Raw genomic sequence first — 25817 nt, 5'->3', positions numbered from 1 at the left:
CTATTAACAATGCTTACTAAGACCTAAAATCACAAGAGAAATAATGCTAAATCAAGTCCCAAAGTGATAAAATTTTCGAATTTGAAGGTAAACACTCTCAAAAATATATAGAGATAAAAGACATTGTATTGCCTCAGGGTACGGTGAGCCATAACTTAGCATCTTTATTTGCTAAACTGAAATCATCTATAAGGAAGATTTTTTGATTTAGAAAATACATTGAGAGCTGGAGAACTCTAGTCATGCAGGAACTAGATTGGATGTGCTACTGTGTACAGCAGGGTGAAAATCACGAAATATGCAGGGAAGAACTAAATGTTCTGAAAAGCCATTATTCCAATAGATTTCTGTAGTCAATATGGATTTGACTATAGCTGCATCTATACTTTGCTCATGGAAAATAGGGCTGTTTTGATCAGTACTGTGCAATGTGACCATGCTCATGTTTGTACTGCTCATGTGTGTGTGCAACAGGATGGGGAGGGGGGTGTCTAAACAATAAAGCAGCTCTGATGTTTCCTTCATTCCTTGTAAAATTCAGGTTGCTTGAGGACTCCAAAAAATCAGGGTCAGAATAGACACTGCTATCAAATCCATAGCATATTTCTGAATTGATCTTCTGGGACTGAGAGCTAAATGGACACAAGCAAGAGATCTGAAGCCATAATTACCTCAGCCAAAGGGACGTTATCTGGGACATCATGATCTTGCCTGTCTGACTTCTGTCATTTTGACAAAATGACTTTGAGTCACTTGGGGCCTCTGGGGGAAATTAGAAAAGCATACAGAAAACCTGAAAGCATCGTTAAAAGAAAATGTCGTGAGGAAATTTGGCTTACATCCTTCTCAGCTCAAGTCTGCAAATGTTGTTCCCTGATGTGGAGAGGACAGGTCCATGACCAGAGCTCCCGGCTGAGGAAGTATGCACACTTGCATGCCATACACGTTTGGAGCAAAGGCTTGCTTAGGTAGCGCTTCATGGGCTTTGTAGGCTAAGATGAGTAAAACTACTATGTGATAATATTGAACCAAAATGTTCAGAGGCTTAGTCAAATAACCTTAAAATCAGAAAGATGGGCAATAGCAAACCACTGCAGCATCATCTTACCCTGGGAATTATATAAGTAATGGACCAACACTGAGCCCCCAACCTTTAGTTAAAATACCATACTTGCTAGATGGGTCTGGCAATGTGTTTCAAAGAACCTGTGTTTCAGAAGCACCTTTGTGAAGCAACATGAAGGAAGTTCATATGTCTTTCTTAGAAGGCTAAGCGATAAGTTTATTCATTATTTTTGATTAAGTACATTTAGAGGAATCAGAAAAGGCACTATATTACTTTTATGGAATCTTTTCACATTTCTAGTTAAAATCATACTCAAAGAAAAACAATGAAAACATACAGCACTAAGAGAGAACCACAGAATCATGGTGTCAGAGAGAGAAATGAGCTTCCTAATTAAATTCTTTGCTTTGGTAAATTTCTATTCCACACTTAGTTGTTGCTATTGCTATTCAAGTCCACAGGCCTATTGTGCCCAATCCTGTAGATATAGAAGTCTGCTAATGAAGAACTTGTAATTCAAACTGGTTTTAAATATCTTTAGAAAATGAGCCTTTTTTTCCAAAACATTTAAAAAGCAAAAATTAATTTCAATATTTTTACTTGCTTCAAATCCTCTTTTTGTTTCTTTTGATCATCTCTACGTCTTGTGTGTCTCTGGGGCTTTACATCTGCACCTCAGTATAAAAAACAGAAACAAAAACACAAAACAAACAAACAAACAAAAAAAACAACAACAAAAAAACTACTGATGCACAGTTAAATGACCTTTAGAAACAGGAGTACATCAGTGCTTTCTGGATCACAGCTCAGAGCTGACACTCAGCAGAGGTTGAAGTGCAGGCTACATTTCATGTAGAAGGAAGCAGTCTCAATAATATCGTGTTGTTGTCAAAGAAAAAATGTCTGAGTTCCCTGCTGGGCATCATATATCAAAGCTGCAGACAGTTTCATATAAAGTATTTTCACTGCTCATCTGTTAAAAATGTGTACTTCCAAATTCATTACTTTATTATTTCCTTGAAAAAAATAATAAATATAAGTTTACTATGTGTAAAGGAGTCTATATGTCTTTTATACCTACTCCACAGTACCGGGAAAAAAAAAGGGTCTCTAAGAGTTTGGTAGATGGTGATGAGTAACTTAGAAACAGGTGCCTTTGCTGGATTTCTTAAATGATTTGTATTTTACTCTATAGATTTCACAAAAAATAAAAATAAAAATTAATACAATTCCTTTATGAAGCATTGATGTTTTGTATCCTTTTCCATACTATTTTTCCAGAAGTCACAGATAATTTTCCTCCGCATGTCATCTGTGAAAGTGCAGAACACAAAATGGCCAAATTACTGACTGCAGGCATTGCTGATAACACAGTTGCTGTATGAATTTTCAGCTTCTGAAGAGTTGCCTCAATGTAGAACACTAAAACAAGTTTAAAACTTACATAAATAAAGTGGATTGGGATTGTTACTTCAAATAGAGCAAGAATTTGTCATGAACTGCTAACAGACTCTATAGTCCAATAATTTTAATCCAATAAAAAAAAAAAAGGTTGATTTTAGGTACTTTGATTTCAGAGACACACACCAGCTACACGTAAGCTGTTTATCTCTCTGCTTAGCTAATGAGAAGCATGCAGAACAGTTATGTTAGGGGGACACGAAACAGAGTTGCTGCTTTTTGTTCCAGGTCTCAGTCCACCATATCTGTCCCAGACTCCTGAATAAATGTTTTGCATTCAAAAATAGGTGGTGAATGTGGTATGGCAACCTGGTGGTCTGATCCCAGGAGCAGCAAGTTCACTTTGTTGTGATGGTTAAGGAAAGTGCAACACCAACTTCTTGGGTTGAGTACAGTCCAAAAGTCATTCTCACCCCATGCTGGGAACAGGGCTAGTCTCACAAAGGGAAGGGTGCCAGGGGAGGCTGGTGGCATCGTACCTCATCCTGCCTGCTGCCCCACTTACTCGTCCAGGGGTGGCACCTGGTGTCGGCAGGGCCTGAGCTCATTGCCATGGAGAGGGAAAGTGCTTTTGACGCTCTTTCCCAGGGTACCCAGACTGTGGCCAGGCCTTTACGAGCTCACAAACACTGCAGTTTGTGCTTCAGGGAGGGCCTGGCCTACTAGGAGTGCATGATTCAGCTGGCCAGCAGAAGCTCAAATCCAGTATTTATAGGAAGCCTCTGCTAGATCTATTGGGGTACAGACTCCTAAAAGACCTACCACGCGGTGGGGAAAGGGTCTCAGGCCACAGCGCTCGCTCACAAGCATGTGGCCTGCTTGGCGAGAAAAGTTGGGCACAATTAACTTCTTTCATCCATTAAAGCAGTTGGAACAATCACTATAATTATTCTGAAATAGCTTTAAGAAAGCAAACAATACATGCACATTGAAAACAGATTTCTTGATGCTTGTTATCTTTTGCAGAGCTTTTGATATTTTTACCAGAATATAGATTTTTTAAAGTGCTACTGGCTTCCACTCCTATGGAGGAGCTAGCACAGGCTGAATTTCTGTATTTTTTCATCCAGCTTTGCAAAACACTGCATTTAACTGATAATGGCTGCAATCATGGTAGAAGCTTCATAAAAAATGAAACACTAAGATTACAATATAATGAGAAACTAAGGAACAAATACTCATCAGGCATCAGTTTTAAAACCTACATAATTAAATTCTTTGAAGAATTTTTTGACCGAATGACACAAAAAGAACTAGAAAGTGACTTGGAGATTAATCCAATTCCCTTGCATCCCACAAGGGAAAGGGCACAGAGAGCATGAAGTACCATTATGAACAGAAAAGGTTTTTTATCTGAACAAATCCATTACTTAAAACTACATGCTGTATTCCTTTTTTTTGTATCTTTAAGTACTTCTGCAAAATTACATTCCAGATGACTTTCTCCACTACAAATTTTCATTCTTCGCTTGTGCCATCCTCCTATTAATCGGCTCTATTTCTTTGACTATCTATTTAGGATTTACTTCTTTTCTTTACACTGGGTCTCACTGATATAAAACATAGCAAAACAGGTGATCCACCATCCTCCTGTGCTGTCTCTGCATTCTCCTCTTAATACATTTCTCTTCACTTGCTCTTGTCACAGAGGTAGAAATTTTTCACTGGATCTCATCTTAAACTGATTGATTTGACTAAGTGAGATTGGATGCTACCTTCTTATTTCTTTCCCCCCTGCCTCTTACTTTCCTTACTCTCACCTCTGCTCACCTCATCACAGAGTGGCTGAGGCCGGCAGGGCCCTCTGGAGCCAGCCGGTGCCACCCGTGGCCAAGCAGGGACACCCAGAGCAGGGTGCCCAGCACCACGTCCAGGCGGCTGCTGAAGGGCTCCAAGGAGGAGACCCCACAGCCTCTGGGCAGCCTGTGCCAGGGCTCCGTCACCCACACAGCACAGAAGGGCTCCTGGTGCTCAGGGGGAGCCTCCTGGGGGCCAGGTTGTGCCCAAGGCCTCCTGTCCTGGCACTGGGCACCACTGCACACAGCCTGGCTCCGTACTCGCTGCACCCTCCCTTCAGCTGTCTATAGACATCAATAAGATCTCCCCTGGCTTCCCCCCCCCCCTTTTTTTTAATCATTTTTTTTTCCCCAAGTTGTAGAAACATGCTTTAACATATCCCTTTATAATGTAGAACAGAATGCCTAGTCTTGCTCTCATCAGTTCTGCAAGTATTGTCACATCTCCTTTCTCCTTTTCATCTCTGAATTAATTGAATGATCAAATGCATTGTTTAAAATAACTGATCTCCTGTTTTCCAATTCCATTTCAAACACTTTCCAAACAACTATCTTTCACCTCTCGCATTCAATTGAAACTACATCTGCCAAAGTTTTTAATAATTTCTTAAGATTGTGATAGTATACTGGTCTCTCCTTTGCCTTGCTACAATTAACCATGCTCTGAAAAGTTATCCTCCCTGAGTTTCTATACTGCATCACACCTCAGATTTGCCCTCTCTCTAATTTTTTATTCGACATCTGCTCTAGTAGATCTTCATTTTCTGCCCAACCAGTTAACTGTGATGGCCCCACAGGACTATATCAATATCTCTTATGTTGATATCCCTAAATTAGCCTCTCTTCATCAGCAGTACGTCAAAATATTATCCCCTCTGCAGTAAAAACTCCATCTCTTCTCCCCTGCCTACACTAAAACCTCCTCATGAATCACTAATCTCAACTCAGCATCACTAAATTCAGTATTTCCTTCCAAGACCTCTCATCTGCTTCTTCTCTCAGCCACGTGGACCATGCATGTCATTCAGGCCTGCTCTTTGGGCAGCCCTTTTAATTCAAGCTTCATATTAGGCGCACATTTTTATGACTTACAAGTACTTTCTGTTTCACACCTCTACCTCTTCTGTCCATCCACACAGCTAATTGTTTTATCCGCTCTCTCACATATCATATGTCATGTATTTCTTCTCCACCTCTGGCAATTTACCTAACCAAAGCCCGTTCCAGGACACTGTAGGAAAGATAAGTTTCATAGCCTTTCAGTTTGGCTGTACAACCTTTCACTGTGCATCAATACAAAGGTACTCTTTTCTTTATCCAGCTGTACGTAAGTTGTCTTTGTTTTCCAGTATTTAACAGTTGTTCCTTATCCCATTTATCTTCTCCCATTCAGGACTAAAAGTTCAGCTCCTGCTGCTGAACAGACTTACCCCGTCATCCACTTGTGGTATTTTTAGTAAGCAACTCATGTTTTTTCCCCCGTGAATCTAATGCTTGAAAAGAGCTCTCCAGAAGCATTCACAAAAAAATCTTATTTTCTTTCTTCCAATCTCCCCTTAGTGCTCCCTGTTGTCAAGATGTCCCCAGCCCTGTATTGTCACTGTCTTCTGTCATGTGAAATATTTCATAACTCTCCTGTGGTCCCCTCTCTGCACTCATATGTCATCTCATGATTTAGACTCCCTGTGCTTGGAACAGAGCCCATATTTTTCTTCTGTATTTGAACAGCTTCTAAAAGAGTGAAATCCTTATCTGTTACTACAATTGTATATTGATATGAGAAAACAAAACTATCTTCTTTATTAGAATTAATGTTTTGGATTCCTATTTAGAAAAACATTAAGAAAGGTTAAGATTTAGAGCAGTCAAAAAGATTTCCTGCACTTTTTAAATATTCTGAATGCTTACACTATAGATCTAAGAGGGCTTTTTGTCCCTAATATCATCAGGGAGCCGGAATAAGAAATATTGTCAGATAACTGTACATAAAGAATCCTTAAAGATTACAACAGTGAAACCTGATCTGTGCTTTCTGTTTACTAGCATGCCTTGCCAAAAAAGAACACAATTATGCTTTCACTGTACATCAACCATATGCCAATTTTTAGTTTTACAAGGTTTAATGAAGGCAAAATCTGACTCTGCAGCTATTTCTGCCAAAAAAGATTTATTGACTTATTGTACTCCAGTGCTCTAAAACCTAATGCAATTTATTGCACTGAAGTACTCTTCAAAATAGGCATGGGATGAACCCATGATGGATATCTGCTTTCTTGGTCATTTAAGTTACTTCGAACCTACCTATAATCTCAGCAGATTGAAGCCCTTAGTGTGACTATTAACATTATTCAGAAAATATATGAGTACAGTGCACGGTGACTTTGAAATGTACATCAAGAGGTATGATGTATCCTTAATGAACTAATTTTTGATGATAGTGTGATTGAGAACAGCCACTATGTCTCCAAATTTCCCAGAGGAAAGGTGACTGCTGTTCAACTAAAGATATACCTGTGACGTACAAGCGTATGCACTCTATCTGCACTCTAGCTTTTTTTGGATACCCAAGATCACAGGATCTGGGTAATAATTTACTACTATTTTTTGCTCGGTGAGATGGCTGCTTCAGTTCTGATGGGTAACTCAAATACCTGTTGATATGATATTGATATTTATTAAGTGATGTTTTGTTGATTGGGTTATTTGTTAAGTGATGTTTTGTTGATTGCTTCATAATGGTGTTGGGCATGAAAACATTTTTGGAAAGCTGCAGTTGTTAACTAGCAATAAGCAGCTTGTATCAGCACTTCCAGATACTTAACTCCACTAAGACTTCAATAAAGCATCTGTGCATACAGATATTACATATCCCCAGTTTTAAAATACTTACTAATGAATATTTCTAATATTCACTTAATGAATATTAGAAAAGATATTTTAATGAAAATATGAGCACGTTATAAATTGCCAAACAAGCAAGCATAAGGCACTGAATTTATAGCAATATTTAGTATCTATCCTGCCTTCAGTTTTGTCCACTGAATTCACTAGTCACTATATTTCAGGATGCTAATGATAAAAAACTATGTATGTGTATAATATATACATACATATATTCACAAACATATATGTATATAGGAAGCAATCTGTGCTTTTCAGCTTGTTTCCTACTCCAGAAGGTACCAAACAGAGGAACAAGCTGGCATGGGGAAGAAAAATTTCTTCTCAAATAGGAGTTTACTTTCTGTGAGGGGCAGCATTTTTGGCTGAAGACTAACCTGAGTGAAAGCTGAAAACCAGGAACAGGGCCATGCTTTCAAAGAGGGAGGACTTCCAGATCCCATTAAACTGGAGACTTAATGAGAGCTGGGAGAGACAAAGGTCTTTAAACCATCCTTTCCCACACTACCAAATGGTTTGCTTAGCAGTCCGTGGAGCAAATATGCCAAGGCAGTCTTAAAGATAGCTCTTTCTAAACAGCTGTTTTTGCTGAGTTCAAAAATGTGCTCTCATGAGTGAAGGAATGATGGTAATCAATACATAAAATAAGTAGTATAGCTCTATTGCCACCTCAGACGGAACACCACATAACTTGATTCTCTTTTTGTATCACCTTTGATCCATTCTACCACAGGTGAGCTGTTTTGGTTATTTCCATTTAGAAAAGTATTTCAGAACATTTTATGCGAGTAGTTATTTGTTTGAAATAAAAGAAGCAAGTCTCTGTGTGTTTGCATGTGCAAGTATGTACAGGTACATACACATGTATGTTTGAAGCAAAGAAAGTGGAATGCAGCAGAGCACTTTATGATTACCCTACTATATATTAACACAGTTCTACAAGCTTTAGATTTCTATAGGTACCAGCACTAGCAGTTAAAAGAAATGAGAGTTTCTTTAGAGTTTCAAAGATACTCAGCAAATCTGAAACTCTTTTTTTTTTTTTTTTTTTTTTTTTTTTGCTAATGAAGAAGGAAAGAACATTGCATTTCTCATAATGCAAGTTACATGGATTTTGCAATACAAAATGTCACTCATTTGAATTAGAAGTCATGGTTCAAAGGAATTGTGGCAAAATGTGTAAATCTAGAATGCCATCTAAGAAAACCAGAGCCAATTGTGCTGAAATGTTTCTGGACACCATACAGCAGAACAGCTACATAACCCCTCCACCATTAGCAACCCATGGCAGCTATTCAAGTGGAGTGGAAGAAAACAAAAAACTCTTTGTTTATCCACATCAATTGTCAATCAATATGCACATTTATCAGCCCACATGAAGAGGACAATAAGAAAAAATAATTCAAATTCTCTTCTTTAGTAGTGACACAAGTAAAAAGTAAAGATGGTTTTGATATTGATATCACTCAACAAAAGATTTTTCCCTGAAAAGTAATTCAAGTAGGGCATATAAAGAAGCATCTTATAATTTCTATAGTTTATTATAGTCAAACCCAAACTCAAATCTAAACCAATTTAAAAAATAACATGCTGTAGTTATGTGCAAAATAATGAATCAAGTTAGTGTGCTGCATCATTTGGTATGCAGAATAAGTTCTCTAAAGCTGAGAGTGAAACTTGTTTAAATATGAAAGCATCACGGTTGAAAGCAGAATAATCTGCACAAAACAGACAAACTAAGCAAAGGAAAGAAAAAAAAAAAAGAAGGCAAGCAAGGTCCAGGTACAGCAGGAAGACTAGGTCTATAGGTCTACAAAAAATAGAAATATGTTTTACCTGTCATCCTCTTTCCCTTCCTCTGCTTGGTCCTCTTGAGCTTTTTCATCTTGCCCTGATCCTTTGACTTCTTCCTTATCACAGTTCTCTGCCACCTCTTGCCCTTCCCCTTTTTCATTAATTTCTTGCTCCTTTGCTTTTTCCTCCTCCTCCTCTTTTTCCTCTTCCTCAGGAAATATTTCATCTCGTTCATCCCCTTCCAACCCCCCCTCTTTTTTTTCCTCTATGTCCCTTGTCCTTCTGAAGTCAACAAAAATTGAAGGAGGCATGCAAAAGGAAAAAAGAAAAGAATGCAGTAAAGTTAGGGTCACAGAGATGCGCATGCATGAACTCACAAGAAAGGCAGAACAAAATAAATGAAATAAAAACTAAAAGATGGAAGTAGTCATAAGGTTAGTCATGCTGGCTAATCCTCCAGCCTACACTAGAGAAGCTTTAAATTGTGGTGTTTTCTTAGGACAGTCCCTAAGTCCCTCTTTGAATAGAAGTTGTGTCGCAATACATCTCATTTAAAAAGGGATACACAACCATACGATAGAAACGATGTGGTCCTAACACTGCTCATATGAACAGATGTGCAAACAAACTTAACAAATGTGTCACATTTCTCAAGAGGACAAATTTCTGAGAATTCATACAAGTTGACACTGAATTTTGCTGACAGATGCAGGTGGGTTACACCTTCTAGAAGAACAATCTTTCCTTCCTTCCACAGTGGAATCTCCACTGACTGTGCACAGGGTGCAGGCAAAGGAGATGCTGCGTTTTGCTCACAGATACACTGTGCACATCTCGCTGAAGACTAATTCAGCAGAGGTATGCCTACAGTTGAACGGGACCAGGGTCTGCATTAGTATTATCTAAGACTTCTGTAACAGTTCAGCAGCTCTAGTTTAAAAAGTAAATTAAGATGCCTTTGACATAGGCAGCACAAAATTTGAGTTCGACTGTCTTTTCAGCTGTGTTAAGTATTTTACAAAACTGTTTTCAGAAAGTGCAAATGTAAGCGTGTCTAATGCCTGCTGACAACATGTTTGTTGCTGTAGTGTATTCTAGCATAACTCAAGACATCAAAACTTTGCTAAAAACAAATACCATAAAGAATTCAAAAAGCATTAAAAGATGAAGACATTTAAACCAGTTTCTTGCAAATTCCCTGCAAATTCCAACTGAGGCAAAATAATCTTTTCAAATACAAATATTGAAAAGTACTCAGTTACTTAAATCACACAGCTATGGTAGGCACCATAGCTCCTTGTGCTCACCTTATTTTCTTGTTTCCCCTTGGCCGCTCTGACTGGACAGACATGTAACTCGTGCTGCTGAAACGAGAAGCACTGCTTGTCCGAGACACAGCCGAGACATCGCTGACGTCGCTGTCTGAGGACTTATTGGAAACATTGTCAGAGCCCCGCTGAGGATCCCGTCCCGACCGATACTGTAAGAGGAAAGGGAGAAAGACAGAGATGTTGTCAGCGGCACTACCGCACATCAGCTATGGAGCTGGTCCCTGATGGTATCTAAACTGTCTGTGTCACCAGACTACCTGAATTTTTATAGGGAAGATTTTAACTAATAGAGAATACAAGTTATGTCTTGGTTCACATTACTTTTATCCTGCTTTGATATCCAAAAGTAATTAGCTCCTTGGTTTCATCCAGAAAGTAACTTTTACAAAAGGTCTAGCGCTCCCAAAGGTTTCACAAACCTGAGCAAAGACATCTAACCCATTGCAGTGTACTCTCACCACTGTTTCTCCAGTGCACAAAAGCAAGGCAGAGGGACTTAGTGACATGCCCACAACTGCTGAGCTCATGAAAGATTGACCAGGAGACAGAACACACTTCCTGCTGTCTACACAAAGTGCATCTCTTTTGGGGCCTAGCCTGTTTACAAGAACTTCTGGTTGACAAATCATAACACATCCTTTAATTTAAATTAAATAGATGAGATTATCAAACTAAAAAACAACGTGTTGCTGTAGCTCTTCAAACAAAACACACAACCTTCTGAACTGCTGGGCTGAGAAATCCAAACGGATGTGAGAACACGGGGATGGGACTAGAGATGACTTGTACTGATCATGTTCAAATGCCTCAGAAATTCAGGAATGACAATAATGCTCACTGACCGTATAATCTCAACACAACTGGCAGGTGACTGACCATCAGCAGTAAGCCTACGTAATGTTAAGCAGAGCTGTGTAAAGGTATTCAAGTTAGATCTGAACAAAATATTATGGTTCTTTGTTCTTGTTACACCAGTTAGCTCTAAATAAATGCTAAGTCTGTGCCACTCTGCATTGCACTATGTGATATAGAATAAGTAACAGAAAGAGATTTTTCATTCTCCTCTTCATATAACTGACATATCTGTGTACACAGCAATCTGATGGGTTCCTATTGATAACCTTTTCAGGAAAACAGTACTGCAGGACAGAATGTCAATGACCACCACGAGGTAATTGTTCGGCCGACTTCAAAAGAAGACAGCATGGAAGATGTAAAGAACTGCAGAGATTGTTTTCTCCCATTGATTTCTTTAAATCCTATCTGCAGAGAGGCTTGTGGAACTCTCAGGGGTAGCAACACTGGACCCAAGCCCTTTTTTACAGTTTTAAAATAAATGCCCTTCATGAAGTACACAGACTGTTTGTTTCTGCTCTCTTGCCACGAATAAGCAACACTGGGAAGTATCCTGAAAGAATGCACAGTGTGTTAGTAGTGTTTCAGAACAGCATTTGAGTGCCTATTTATCATACGTGGATATTACACTTAGAAATCATGAGTTATCTTGTAACTTTTAAGACAGGAAATAAAATAAAGACAAGAGTAAATGCCCAAGCAGGTTACACTGTACACCAAGACAGTGACCAAGGGCAACCTGGGCTACACATTTACCTAAAGTGGATGTAAATGTTGCAGCTGGCTTCCTGATCTGTACTGATTTCCAGTATTTGTGTTCATTCACCCCCTCCTTTAAGCGTGCACCCCCAGCCTTTAAGTGTGGGAGTGCACTTAGCCAGCCACAAACTCACAGGGGATCTCTGTGGTCACAACCTCTAAATGGTGTAATATTTATTGACGGTTTTTATTGAGTCCTGCATGCCCCGTTCCCATAACTCTCCCTAGGAGAAGGCAGAGGTATGAGTGTAGTTGTGCTGAAAGGTTTGCATCGATTTAGCCTGAAACTACCAACACTGGCAAATCCAGCCTGGGCTACCACCAGGCTCTAAGGAAAAGGCACCACAGAGCTGCCTTAAGGCCTTCAGCACTTGTCTTGGCTCCTGAGCAGTCGTACTTGCTGGAGCCAGTGCTGGTTCCCACCAGAGCCGACACGTGGCCACGGTGTTTGCCCTCATGGTGGCCAGACACGCCGCTGGCACTACAGTCCTCATGTGGCTACTCTTTGGGGAAACAGGATAGACTGTAGTGTCGGGTGTAAATCATTCATGGAATCATTAATTACATTCTAATTATGGGATAGATAATTACTTGCGGTGGTTCACAGAAAGATGGAGCTCGGCCTGCAGATCCCACACTGAGCTTGCCAGGCAGACAGTGGAAATGAGCCCTTCTAAATTAAATATGTGTAAGTGACACAGAGCCTCAGACGGTACCCAAACCGCACGATGTCAATCTGAAGAGTCATGCTGCAGCACCCTAACAGGCTCAAAAACCCACAGGTTTGATTTTGGCTGCTTCATTTCCTCACCTGCAGAACCTCAATTGTTAAAAACACATTGTTGGTAGAAACATTGGATATAACAAATCAAACATCTTGACAAATAAAACAACCTTATTGTATTTTTATTTTTTAAAATGCTAGCACAGCAGTAATAACCTAGTGATATACATTGAGGAATCGCTATGGTAACAAAAGTAAGCTGAAAGCTTACGTAATTCTGGAAATGTAAGGGGAAACACAATTATCAGGTCATTGCCTTGCTTCTCTTTTCCCTGTTGTATGTAAGGGTACTTCCCACCAAATATTTTAGATTGGGTCAGAGGGCACAGAAATATTATTAGGCCCTTACCATTTCAGGATGCTTTAGATTTGAAATTTTGGAATGTATTATTTTCATTAAATATGCATGAATTAATATTTTAAGTATTTATATTTAAAAGCCCTGCTAAACATTTACATGTTGTCTTAGTTACAGTCGCACATCTGTTAACTGCCTACCAAAGTAACATCTACAGAGTGAAACTGAATTGTCTGTCTTGTTGGATACCTCATTAAAAGACCAGATATCTCCAACTCATCCATAAACTCGGTTCCAAATTGCTCTTTATCCTGCTGGTCCCTATCCCCCACAGTCTACTTTTGACCTTATATCTAACTTAATTTTGTCCAGGAAGCAGACTATAATTTCAATGAATTGCATGTTAATGTTTCAGAAAGTGCAGCACAGAAGACAAAAGGAAACACATTGCTTGTCTGACAGAAGCCATGCTGGTATTTTAGTTTTATATTTGTTTCTGAAATTGCAACTTAATATAAGGCAGTTTCCAAAATGCTACTTTGCTCTCTGCCTCAAAAGCAAAATGGCATTTATGTTGTGTGAATATTGTTTTTTATAAAGTATCAAGTTTCATGTTGTGTATATTGACTGTAAAATACAACTCTTTTTGCACAACTTTGCACAATTCTTTCTTCAGTTTTTGTGTGGCCAAAGTTGCCCAAAGGCTTTACATCTTCATGCATTTCATATAGTTCCTTGCTTTTATTCCCAAGAGTCTCAATTTTTTGAGTCTCAATTTTTTTTTTTTTTTTTTTTTTTTTTTTGCTATATGTCACCAACTGTACAAGATCAAGTGTTAGGCTGGAAAAGCCATTCATCATTAACCAAGTGCCATCCACCCACTGCATCTGAAACAGTGCCACCATTTCGCATCCCGCCCCCCTGCTGTCCCTACGCCATGTGCTGCAGCACCCTGCAGAGTCATTGCCGTCCCCACAGCTGGCTGCTGGCTGCAGCAGGACCTGAGTTTGTGTCAACAGATCCAACAACTGCCCTCCGTGCCTCTGGTTCCCTCAGAAGGAAATATGGGCATGGGGACAGCAAGGGAACCTCATGTGCTCCCCTGATTCGGACCATATGGGCTGGTCTATGGTGAAGCATACCTGGCTACTGTGAAGGCTAATTAAATACCACTTCTTTATTTTTATTTTGTTAACAGCCATTGCTGTAGGAAACCTATCTCCTGACTTTTCCCATGCTGGAAATATATGTCTCTTATTTCAATAAGGTGAAATTTTCATTTTCAACCCAATTGATTGTCATATAGTATAGCCAGGATTCCAGACTCAGATGCATAACACAGAAAAAGCTCCCAGCCTCTTCTAGGTGTCCCAGGCTCTCTGCAAGCAGAGGGCTTGATGTGAAGTCACTTTGGTGTTTTTAAAAATAAGATGATTTTGTCCTATTTTACTGCATTGAAGAAATGGATAAATTTCATGGTAACAAATTCTACCAAACAAGTTTTAAAGTTCCTTAAAACCTTTCCCTCTGCAGTAATAAAATCATTGGTTGGAACAAATAACAAAGTGAAAGTTTGGTGCTTGTGCCAATACTTTGCAACTGCAATAGATTATTTTCCTGCAGAGATGAATTCAAGATTATTACAGCTGAAAAACAAAAACCTGCTCTCTTTCCCAACACAGCCACCTCTGCCAGCCTTTCGACCTCTCTGTGAACTGCCAGTATGTGACTAACCGGCCATACGGAGATACAACTGCTCTCGTACTCGAAAGAAAAAAAATTTGGAACTTCTAATTCAAAGGGAGTTTGTAATTGTTTCATGTTACTTTAATCTATTGTTACCAGTCTTCCATTAAAGACTATACAGTTTTATGCAGTTTCCAGGCAATTGAAATTCTCAAAGATTTCCAACCATCTTTCTATTCTATAATTTATTTATTTTTTAATCTACTCATCAGTTTTTATTTGCTAGCATTTACATAGGGACATATAAATCTGGTCAATGTTTCTACTGATCAAAATGTTGGGAAGCTGTCTCAGACAATTGCCCATTGTGCTACCACAACAGACTAAAGAACCGCTCTGGACTGTTTCAATAGTCCCTTGCCTTGCTGACAAAAGCTTTGGAGCAGCCAGAGCACAGCAATTGTATGAAATGTTCTGTAATTCTAACTGGAGCTTCTGGCTCAAGTTTGTAGCTCCAAAAGGCACTGCAAATGTTAGTTGCCATCCTTCATTTGAAGGAATGTTGTTACATTGTTTTAACGTCCTTTGCTGATGGCTGCTTAATGAAGTATTCCATTAGAAACAAAACCGAACACTTATAAATGTAACATTACATTTATGTAAGAGGCTCTAAAATAATTTTCACAAAATTTACAAATTAACATGCAGTGAGAAAGTAAGTTTATGTGTATCTCGCATATGAACAAACCTGAGATGAAGGCTGTGCTGAAGCTGCCCTCGCGTGTAATTAGTTCATCCTTAGCCACCCCAGTAACCAGTGCTTCCATCTGTCAGTCCGCCAGGCTCCATCAAGGCAGAGCACAGCACAGCTAGCCCTGTTAGCATCCGCCAGCCCTCCTGGAGCCAGCAGCTGCACACAGCAGCCCTCAGTCCCTCGGGAGGCTAAAAGACTGACCAGGGAGCTCAGTTCCTGCACTGCCCCAGCATTCAGCACATGGTAAGTGCAGCGGTGGCCCCGGCCTTCTCAATGTGGAGCTGCAACCAGCTCTAGCTCTGACCCACGCCTGGCTGCCGATCCCAACTTCTGCCTTTCAGCCCTGGGTCCTGTCCTTCCTGCCTTCTTTCCATTGCCAGTTCTTGAATGCTGCTTCCCCAGCCCTACATTTCTGGCCCTGTTCCCACCCTGCCTCCCCTTCAGCCATTTCTTGCTTCGCGCTGGGCACCCTGTGGTCCCCTGGCCCTGCTGTGCCTCTCTTGGCATTGTTGTCTTGATGTAGCGTGAAAGAGAGAGCTGCACGTGGTGTCGCTACTCATGAGCAGAACAGTGCCTGAACCAGCAGGCCTAGGAGGACGTACTGGGGCTCCCTGTGGAGGCACTGAGCTATAGTTTCTTGTGCCTCATTCCTCATTCAACATATTTTCCCCATTATTGAGAGCATTTCAGTCTACTTCTACCTTTAATAAAAAGAAATGGCTGTAACCTGATTTACAAATCTCACCTCCTAAACCATCCTAACTTTCTTTCAACAAAGTTAGGCCACTAACTGAAATGCAATGATAAAAAAAGAATGTCTATATTTCTATCTAACATGGAAAAGTAGTACCTCAAAATTTCCCTTAGTGGTTTGGTACCATCCATTTACTTATTTCACTAACTGATGTTCTTGTATACAATCTTAATAAGGAGGTCCTAAAACCTAGAAACCTAAAAATCTCGGTAAGTTGATTTCACTACAGGGGCTAAGCCATGTTGCAAACCACATCCTACTGCCAAATCAGTAAATGAAAACTGAGCAATGAAAAACATCAAAAGCAAGCCAGCAGCAGGCCATAACAGCAAAGAAAGGTAGCCTGGGCTGTATTAACTGGAGAATAACCAATGCATAATCAGTAGATCAAGGGGATTGCCGTATACTCAGTACACATTAGACCACATTTAGGATACTGCATTCATTATTGGGAGGCCGTTTATAAGAAAGACATCAATAACAGTATCAAGTTGTGCAAGGGGAGGTTTAGAGTGCACATTAGGAATAATTTCTTTATGGAAAAGGTGATCAAGAATTTGAACAGGCTGCTCAGGGAAGTGGGGGAGTCTCCACCCCTGGAGGTATTTAAGAGCCATGGGGACATGGGACTAAGGGGCATGGCTTAGTGATGGGACATGGTAGGTCAGGTTGATGGTTGGACTTGATGATCCTGGAAGGCATTCTCCAACCTTGAGGGTTCCATAATCATCCGCTGGAGCGGTTTAGCAGAGGGCCATGAGATGGCTGGGGCTGGAGCTCTTGCCCAGTGAGGAGAGCCTGGGGTGGTGAGAGGGAGCTGGGCTCGTTCTGCCTGCAGGAGGGCAGGGAGGATGTCAGAAAGACAGAGCCAAGCTATTCACTGTGGTGTCGACTGATACAAAGACAGACAGTTTTACTATTGTGGCAGTGAAGCAGTGGATCAGGTTGAACAGAAAGGTAGTGCAGTCTTCATCCTTGAACGTTTACAAGACCTGTCTGAAAAAAGACCTGAGCAACCTGGACTGTTCTCCTTTGACTGTCTTGAGCCAGAGGCTGGACAAGACAGCTCCTCATGTCCCCTCCAACCCAAATTTCTCTGTCATTGTAGGGGTCAAGATGACCCTGGGGCTGAAGAAGAAACTGCAAGGGCAGCAGTAACACAGAAGCCACTAGTCTACTACTGTCTAGGCCACTGTCTAAGGAGAACTGAAAATCAAGAGAGGGGTAATCTGGAGGCAAACCAAAGCAAAAGACAAAAAAAAAAAATTGTCTGCTTCACATATTCTGATTTATGGTGTATTTTTAAAGAATTCCCTAAGTGTACAATATAAAATAAATAAAGCAGAACAATAGTAAATGTTCTGGGATTACTGTGAGGGGAACTTCAGGACCTGCAAATATTCAGTACAGTAAAAAGCAGTGAGACAGCTCTTAAGAAGTATTTGGGTCCCTAAAGGAGCTTAAGAATTAATTTACCTGCAAGTTTTTCTGTCTACAAAAGATCTGTTGCTGCAGTCAGTTTCAAAAAAATAATCAGTCTATCATTCTTCTGTTCTATTTCATACAATCTGATGTTAGGAAGATCAAGACAACCTCTAGTTTCAACTGCACTGATATCTGCTCCAAAATCAAGATGTTATTGATGCAGAGTTCATTCACAAAGATAGCTTCATCCAGTCTAGGGAACTAACTGTTCTTACTTAATCTTACATTAAGTCAGGACCAAATTTTACTAATTTTGAAAGGAGAAGGCACTATCAACTTTCTGCTGGGATATACAAAGTTACCACATAATTAGAAAGACGCTGTTCAAAATCCCATCCTACCAATGAAAAATACAACATGTAAAAAAAAAAAAAAAGTGTTTAAAATAAAATAAAAGGTAAGTAAAACAACACAGCAACACTTCAACGCATCAACTCTAAAAACTCAAATGGCAATCCAAGACTGCAATGAAAATCTAAGGTTTATAATGGCCAAGAAGGTATCTCATCAAAAGCTACCTTAATGATACAATTCAGAGAGCACTTCAACTCCAAATCATCAAATTATTGGAACAGGACTCAATGATATAACAAGTCATAATAACAAGCGTTTACCACCACTGGTCTGCATCCTTGGGTAGAATGCCTGATGTACTCTATAACTAGATATCTACTTTAAAAAAATAAGACAACTTATTTCTATTATCTATCAAGAAAGGTAACTGAGATTTAAGAAGAGTTGTCATAGTCTGAATATTAAAGGAAGATGATCTTTTTCATGGTCCTCACTGTTAAATGAAACAGAAGAGAGATCCAGGTATAGCATACAGTTAGGGTGAAACAGACGTATTTATATTTATATTCCCATATAAATGGGAGTCAATAGAAAATCTTGTGTGTCCTGAGTATGGACTTCACCTTGTCACAAGATCTGATGATTCCAGATCATCAGATCAACCATAGGCTCATCCATGGCTTCACAATCTACTGTCCAATTCCATCTAACAATATTTCCTACACTTTTTATCTCCTGCTGAACTCCATCACATTTGTTAGGACAAACTGGCAAGCCTGGCTACAGGTAACTCACTTGTTCAGTGGGCTTAATTTTAGAGATGACTCCTAATTATGTTTCTGGTCCTTTCTGGTCTTCTAACTCCAGTGAATCCTACTTACATGGGATAAACAGAATCAAAGTGTCCTTCCTGTATTTGCTTCTGTTCCTCAAGTGGTTCATTTGTCGTTTTTGTTATCACTGCACTCAAAATCTCTTCCACTTCATACAGTCCTGCCATTCAGACAGCAATTTAATTTTTAAGGATGGTAACAGGGCAGGATTTCTGTTTTGTTTAAGAAAAGCTCAGATCTCCGGGTGTTCTACCTAACTTGGGCTTCTTCAAGATGTTACTGTGCAAGATCAAGCTATGAAGTCAAACAACATTCATTTTAAAGAGTTGTCACTTAACCTGGATTATAAACTACATTTCCATTATTTGGTGGTGGGTTTTTTTTGTCTTTGTGCCTCTCATAAAAACAAAAATACGGAAAAGCAACCACCTTTGTTTATTTTAACCCAAAAGCTTGCTATGTATTTCAACAAATCTCGTTGTTTGAGAAAAAGAGTATGAAGTTGCTCCCTTAATAGTACCTTCTCTATGTAATATTTAAATATGACTTTCACGAAATCTGTCCTGGGACACAGCACCACTAAAGGAATTCATGCCAAAGGAAACATCTGGATTGACACATGGGCCATCTGGTGAGTGCTTATTCCTGTAAGCAGAAGTGCCTGAGGATCATGAGTTACAAAATTGCTCAAGAACAGGATATAAATACATCTTTGTACGACTTGTCTTTATAAGTTGTTAAATCCACAGAAATCAAAGACGGTAGCCTTCAAAATCAAGTATGATTTGAGGGAAAGTCCCGTAACATTTTTCTTTATCTTTTGTTTTCACTGATTCTCAGAATACGCTTTGAAAAATTCAAGTCCAAGAATAAATACATAAGCTTAGCTAATAATTTGTGTACACATTTTCTGCTGATTTGTGTTTACCTAAAGGGGAAACAAATCTGCAAGATGTAGATAGCACCATCTCCTTATCCCTCCATTGGTAAGTTAAACTGCTTAGAAAACATTACTTTTCCCTAAAATGTATTTCCTCAGCACCTTTACTCCTGTCATTTTGGGAAACCAGGGAATAAAAGCTGAAGGGAGATCCTAAGCATGCAGTCTGCTCCTGGGAAATTGAAAAAATGAACTCTCTTTTTCTCTTTGTCATTATCCTTCATTTCTCAAAGAGAGAGAAAAAAAATGAATAAATTAATTTAAAAAAAAAAGTATCACATGTTTCATATCACTTTACAAATTTTATAATCCTTTGCTCTTTGCTTATAAGGCCAATTTGAATTCACTTTTATAGAAAATACTTAATGCCAATTACCATTAATTACAACTTCAACTTCACCACATAAAACACTTTAACAGCAAGATATTCATATGTAACATTTCAGGAAAACAAAGAAAAAAAAATCAAATGAAACTGTGCAACGAATTTAGGTAATTTCACAAGACAGTTACCTATATTGGAACCATTCTTAGGGTCAAGAACTTCTGTGAACATTTCTGACGTTCAATGTCTAAGAATTTAAAGAACCTTGAAAGTTTTCATTTTACAGATGTTTCCTTGGCATAGCATTAGCATGGCATTTCTAAATTTATGTGTCTGGAAACCAGTTTAGAAGTAGGCAAGATAACATTTCTAACAATGCCTCCTAAAAAACACCCAAGCTACTTCTTTGCAATTCTTGAAACTAAAAGTCAACCTGTTTATCAGCAATGAATTGACGTTATCTTCTCTTGGATCCAGAAAACTGTCAGTGTTTTCAATTTTGTTTTTAGAAAATCATATTCAAAGTAAGTAACATGCAGATACTAATAATTAGCTACTTGCTTCAGATTAAACTGCAGAAGTACGCAAATCATCAGACTTGTTTTTCATCTGACGTTATCTGTCACTCTAGAGAGAAAAGAAACAGAGTGATGCATCCTGGTTGTGCAAAATTTAATGGATCTCAGATACCGTATGTAAGGAAACTAATATAAATTCTTTTAAAGATGTGACATAGGTTGAAGGCAAAAGATACACCAGATAATTTTTGCTGTTATAACAGAAGTTGAACTGCATGACAAAATTGTGTTTGGCTGTATGACAGATGATTGTTTTTCTCAACATAAACTGACTCTGGAAGAAAAACAAATTCCAAACTTCTTTTCAGCTATGATACTTAAGGTTATTAGATGAAAACGTATATATTCAAGACAAAGATTTAGGACAAGATGTTCTTCTGGGGGAAAAGAGAAAGTTCTGTTTATGCAGACTTTAATTTAAGTTTATGTAATGTTATTTTAAATTTCATGAGCACTACTAGTAAAATAAGTTTACTGCAACAATTTAACTATTTTACAGTTTGTATTGCAAAAATGAACACATTTTGGGTACATCATTACCCTGTTCAGGGCTTGAATTTTCAGAACTTTTTTTTTTTTTTTTTTTCCTTTTTATTCCTTGTTATTATTCACTGATTCCAGACTGTCAGTGAAATCACTGGTAAACTAATGACTTCAATCTGTAGGAGCAGGATAACATCCTTTCTTATTTATTACTAAAAAAATTATTCTATTGCCTAACACTAAACCAATATTAACTCCCGTAAGCAAGACTCTACTTCCAAATAAAAATCAGAAATAACATAGGTTAGAATGGTTACAGAGATAATTTCATGGTTTAGTAACCTTTTCACTAAAAATGTTGCTGAAGGCATTAAAGCTTTACAAACAAAATGTATCCCTACACTGAGCCTCCAAGGTGCTAATCTAACTTTGATTAGCTCAATTATTGAGCTTTGATGGAAAAACAGTGCTGTGTTAAATATCCATCAAAGTTCTTTACCTATACTACTTGCACTAGGGATGTTTGAAGACACAGTTATAGTTAGTAAAACTAACTGTGAGAAATTATGGATTTAAGATACTCAGGAAAAAGGATGAAAAAATGCAATGCCTTGGGCAAAATCTGGTAGAGACTTAAAGCTTTTTTCTTGCATAATAGATGGCAAAAAATCATCAAACACAAAATGTGTTGTTTGGACAATGGTTGATAAACTGGCAAAATTACCCATGACTTCTCTGGGGCTGCTATTAAACAAAACCAACCCATCTAATACAAAGGCTGGACAAAATAAAACATCCACAGTAATAAAACCACTTCACATGCCTCGTTATTACAGTCAAAACACTTTTAGTGAAGAATTACAAATTGTAAGAGCAAACTCTGGTTGAATCCTTGACCTAAGGCATGCCCAACTGAACCACCCAAAGCTGCTCACAGGTGGCCATCCCAGGAGCACCTCCTGCAGGATTCCTCGGTTTGAATCCTACACATTTAAGCAGGCTCTATGCACTAGAACTCCAGGCTTATCAATTCCTACTGCATGCAACGTTCTCCTTGGTTTTTCAAGGTCAATAGCCTAGCAAACTGATCCAGCAAACATGTTTCTGGCTGAGCTGGAGCAATGGCTCTACTCTTGTCATCTTCTAAATGTGAATCACAGCCTTTTCATGCCTGTTCTGCCTGGCACAGAATTAAGAAGCACAAACGGCTGTCTGGTGCGATATATATTATTACAGACTATCACCCTCACTTCTTGGGCTCCCTGACCATTAGAGCAACTCTATTAACTTCCTATATTCAGCATTTTTGAATGTCACTAAGGCACCCAGATATTTAGTACATATTTCCCAATTATTTTGTTGTTTTTTTTTTTTTTTCTCTAAATCTTCTCATCTATTATCAGCATCAGTTTTAGTACACCACAGAAAATGAACTCAAGACACATATATATAATTTTATACATTAATTGTTACTCGGTTCAATAGCATCCTGGAACTTTATGGCTTAAATTGAGGAAAAAAACCTGTAAATAGAAATAATTTAAGTTTACTATGAAAAGAAAGCCACTCTGAAACAAAATAGACTAACAGTTTAACAATTCACAGATCTATGTAAAGCAGTTCTGAGAAGAAAATGTCTTCTATTATAAAAAGGAAAAAAGGATTTAAGATAAATTGTAGTGATTAGTCTGGTTAGAAATTGGTCAGGACAGTACCCAGATGATTTTTAAATGTCATTATTAGTAGGATGGCTACAATTACACTATTGAATATGGCTTTAATAGATTTTTTTTTCATACACGTTTTGAAATATATATATATGTTAGATAAATTTATTTTTCCCCCCCCGGGAAATATTTGCTTTTTGCAAAAGAGCATTTAACTTATTGCTATAAGAGTAAAATCCAAGAATTTGTGCTACATTGAGCATTTTGGGTTTGATTTTTAAATCAGAAAAATTTTCTGCTATTGAACCCCCTTTGTTTTTACAATCAATTCTAACAACTAATGAATATGCAGGACCAAATTAGACTGATGATTTTATTTTTTATTTTTTTTTTTACTTTAAGGACTCATTTTTTCTCTTTGAGACTCATTCTAACATTACAGGATACGTTAAGTTCATTTTATAATGCTTTCTAGATATACTATTAGCAACATAAGCTTACACAAAAACTAAGAAAATGGCTGACAATACAAAGAACCTGCAGACAGATAAGCAAGTCAGTATCAGTCAATTTTTGTCAGCCTTCATCACGGTATCTGAATGCAGTATTTGTGTTAACCATCGTATAACTTTTCAGACTACCCTAAATCTCTGCTGGTAACACAGATATTCAAGATTCAAAAATAAATTAGAAAAGCAACAAAATGAAAACAAATTAAGCAAGAGCTTGAATTAAATTAAGAAGAAACATGACAGCTATGAAGCACTATGAAACAGAAATCGTTTCTCAGAGTCTGGATATCATTAACTAAAGAAGAAAATACTCGAAATTACATCCTCGAAATTACATCCACATCTATACTCAAAGTTGCTAAATCACTTTTAACCCATCAGCAAAATATAGGATTGCAATGAAAATACGAGTGAAATAAGAGATGTTTTTCACATTACTATGTGCAAGCAGTTCAAATCTAGGATTTTTATTTCACCTAGCTGCATTTTTAAGTTGCGTAATTAAACTTTAAATCCTGTATTTACAGGAACTAGGACTGCAACATCAGCAGTTTATTCCGTTAACTTCTTATATTAAAAATATAATAAAATTCTTGACTGAAAGTATAAATCCTATCAGCACTTTGAGCCATAGAGATTATCTCTCCTATTTAGTAGTAGAAGTCCTCACAGATCACAAACGAGCATGGCTGATCAACAGGACCTTTGCTTTCAGACCAGATGGCTAGTTTAGTTGTCTAGGTTTCTGTCCAAAAATACAATTACCGACTAGCCCATTGGAAGAGCCACAGGACAGGGAATAACTAAACAGGCTTCTCACATGGATAATCCTTTCTTAGCATAGCTGGTGTTTGGGTTTGGTTTACATCCTGGGGCAAAAAGCTGCTTGGTGTGGAGGTGAGGAAGGGAAAGACAAGGGGACCCAATAAAACTGTGCACAGCTATTTCCATCATAAGTCTATCAAATTATACTGTCTAGGTTTGTAGCTTTACGGTAATCTTACAGAAAGTAATTGCATAGAATAACTGTGTGGTATTATTGATATTAATTATTCCTTTCTTAATTATTTTTCAGCATAGCTCCATTCTAATTATGTTTCATCTTTTCAAGTTTTATCCAGGTATCTAATATTTTAAAAATTAAACTAGTACATTAAAAAGGAATCTATATGAAACAGCATTCCATTTCTACGCTGTTTTCATGGAATATGGATATCTAACCTAGCTTCCATTTTTATTCAATATGTTTGAATATGTCATATTTACTTCCTTAACAAGAGAAGTTGCAAGAAACAACTCTAGTACCAAAGATGTGTATTCATAATTGTTCACAATACAACCCCAAAACACTATTATAACAAATGTTTCTATCAACACAGGTCAAAGGATACCACGAGCAGCTGTACCACTGCCAAAACTACTTACTGCAGGTTTCAGAGCAAAAAAGGCAGCTCTTGGAGAGCTGCACACTTATCTTTTGCACATTCTTGCACCCAAGTAGATCATGAGGAGGTACTCAATTCATTGCTGAATCAAAATGGCTCAGCCTGAAGAACTGCAACTTTTCAGCACTTACATGCTTCAAGGGCATCCACCTGCATCTGCACTAGTCAAATGAACACATGCTGAAGTCTTCTTTTCCATTGGTTAATTTATCTTGGTCTTGCTAAGGCTTTAGAATACCAAAAAGAAGTGTGCTACTCTGTCAGTACTACTAGTTTGCTACACTAGACACAGAAAGAGTTATGCTCATACATTTATGATGTACAGTATCTGGCAAATCTAAATCTTGAATTTTGATTGTTGAGAGCAGCAACTATGGCATTACATACAGCTGATGATGTAGAAAATTTCAGTCTTGTCATCAATATGAATCATTAAAGCTGAAGTTGGAAATTTCTCGTCAGTGTTCTGTATTACTGTTCTATTTGATGCATTCTTTTCTACATTTGGCTAAGTAATCTCTTCAACAGTTCTGTTAAAATTTCCAATTTTATCTTGTTTTTTACAACTTTTAACCCAACTTTGTTGCTCTATTATATTATATCCCTAATTAATGTATCACTAATATTATATAAAAGGATTTCTCTATGCCTTTTTGTAGGCATATTATTATTATATGTAGGCATATTGTAAGTATATTATTTCCTCCTAATAAAACAAGTAAAATGAACCTCATGATACTTTGAGATTATATGTGTCATCTAGTTACCAGCCTCTGTTTTACAAGTGGTTCTAAATAAAACAACCATTTTTCCCTATTCTGACTCCGATATAAGGAGCCTCATTGAGTCTAGCATGCAACAGTTTTAATCACTCAGACCCTTTTGGAGGGGCTAATAGGACCTCAGTTGATGGAGTTCTCTCTTGAGCTACACTGAGTTCATGTTGATTGCAAACATGTCTAGGAAGTATTTTCTGTCTTTTCGCCCACTCTTCCCAGTCAACCCACTGGCCATGT

The 25817-nt window shown here is 38.2% G+C and overlaps 1 protein-coding gene across 32 annotated transcripts in view; it reads right to left on the bottom strand.

The window, feature by feature from the left end:
• Positions 1–25817, bottom strand: part of RIMS2 (regulating synaptic membrane exocytosis 2) — a 448070-nt gene that overhangs the window by 58238 nt on the left and 364015 nt on the right. For 17 of the 32 annotated variants that reach the window (XM_084510614.1, XM_084510636.1, XM_084510643.1 and 14 more), the window contains one exon: positions 10326–10498. The exons of 13 other annotated variants lie outside the window; for them this stretch is intronic. In XM_084510614.1, the coding sequence (XP_084366740.1) occupies positions 10326–10498 (173 nt within the window). Of the gene's footprint in view, positions 1–9060; positions 9298–10325; positions 10499–25817 lie in introns of those variants that run through there. 2 more of the 32 variants (XM_084510626.1, XM_084510623.1) reach the window with 2 other exon arrangements.

Source organism: Aythya ferina (assembly GCF_964211825.1).
Source record: "Aythya ferina genome assembly, chromosome: 2".
Taxonomy (NCBI): domain Eukaryota; kingdom Metazoa; phylum Chordata; class Aves; order Anseriformes; family Anatidae; genus Aythya; species Aythya ferina.
This window is presented reverse-complemented; position numbering and strand designations above follow the sequence as displayed.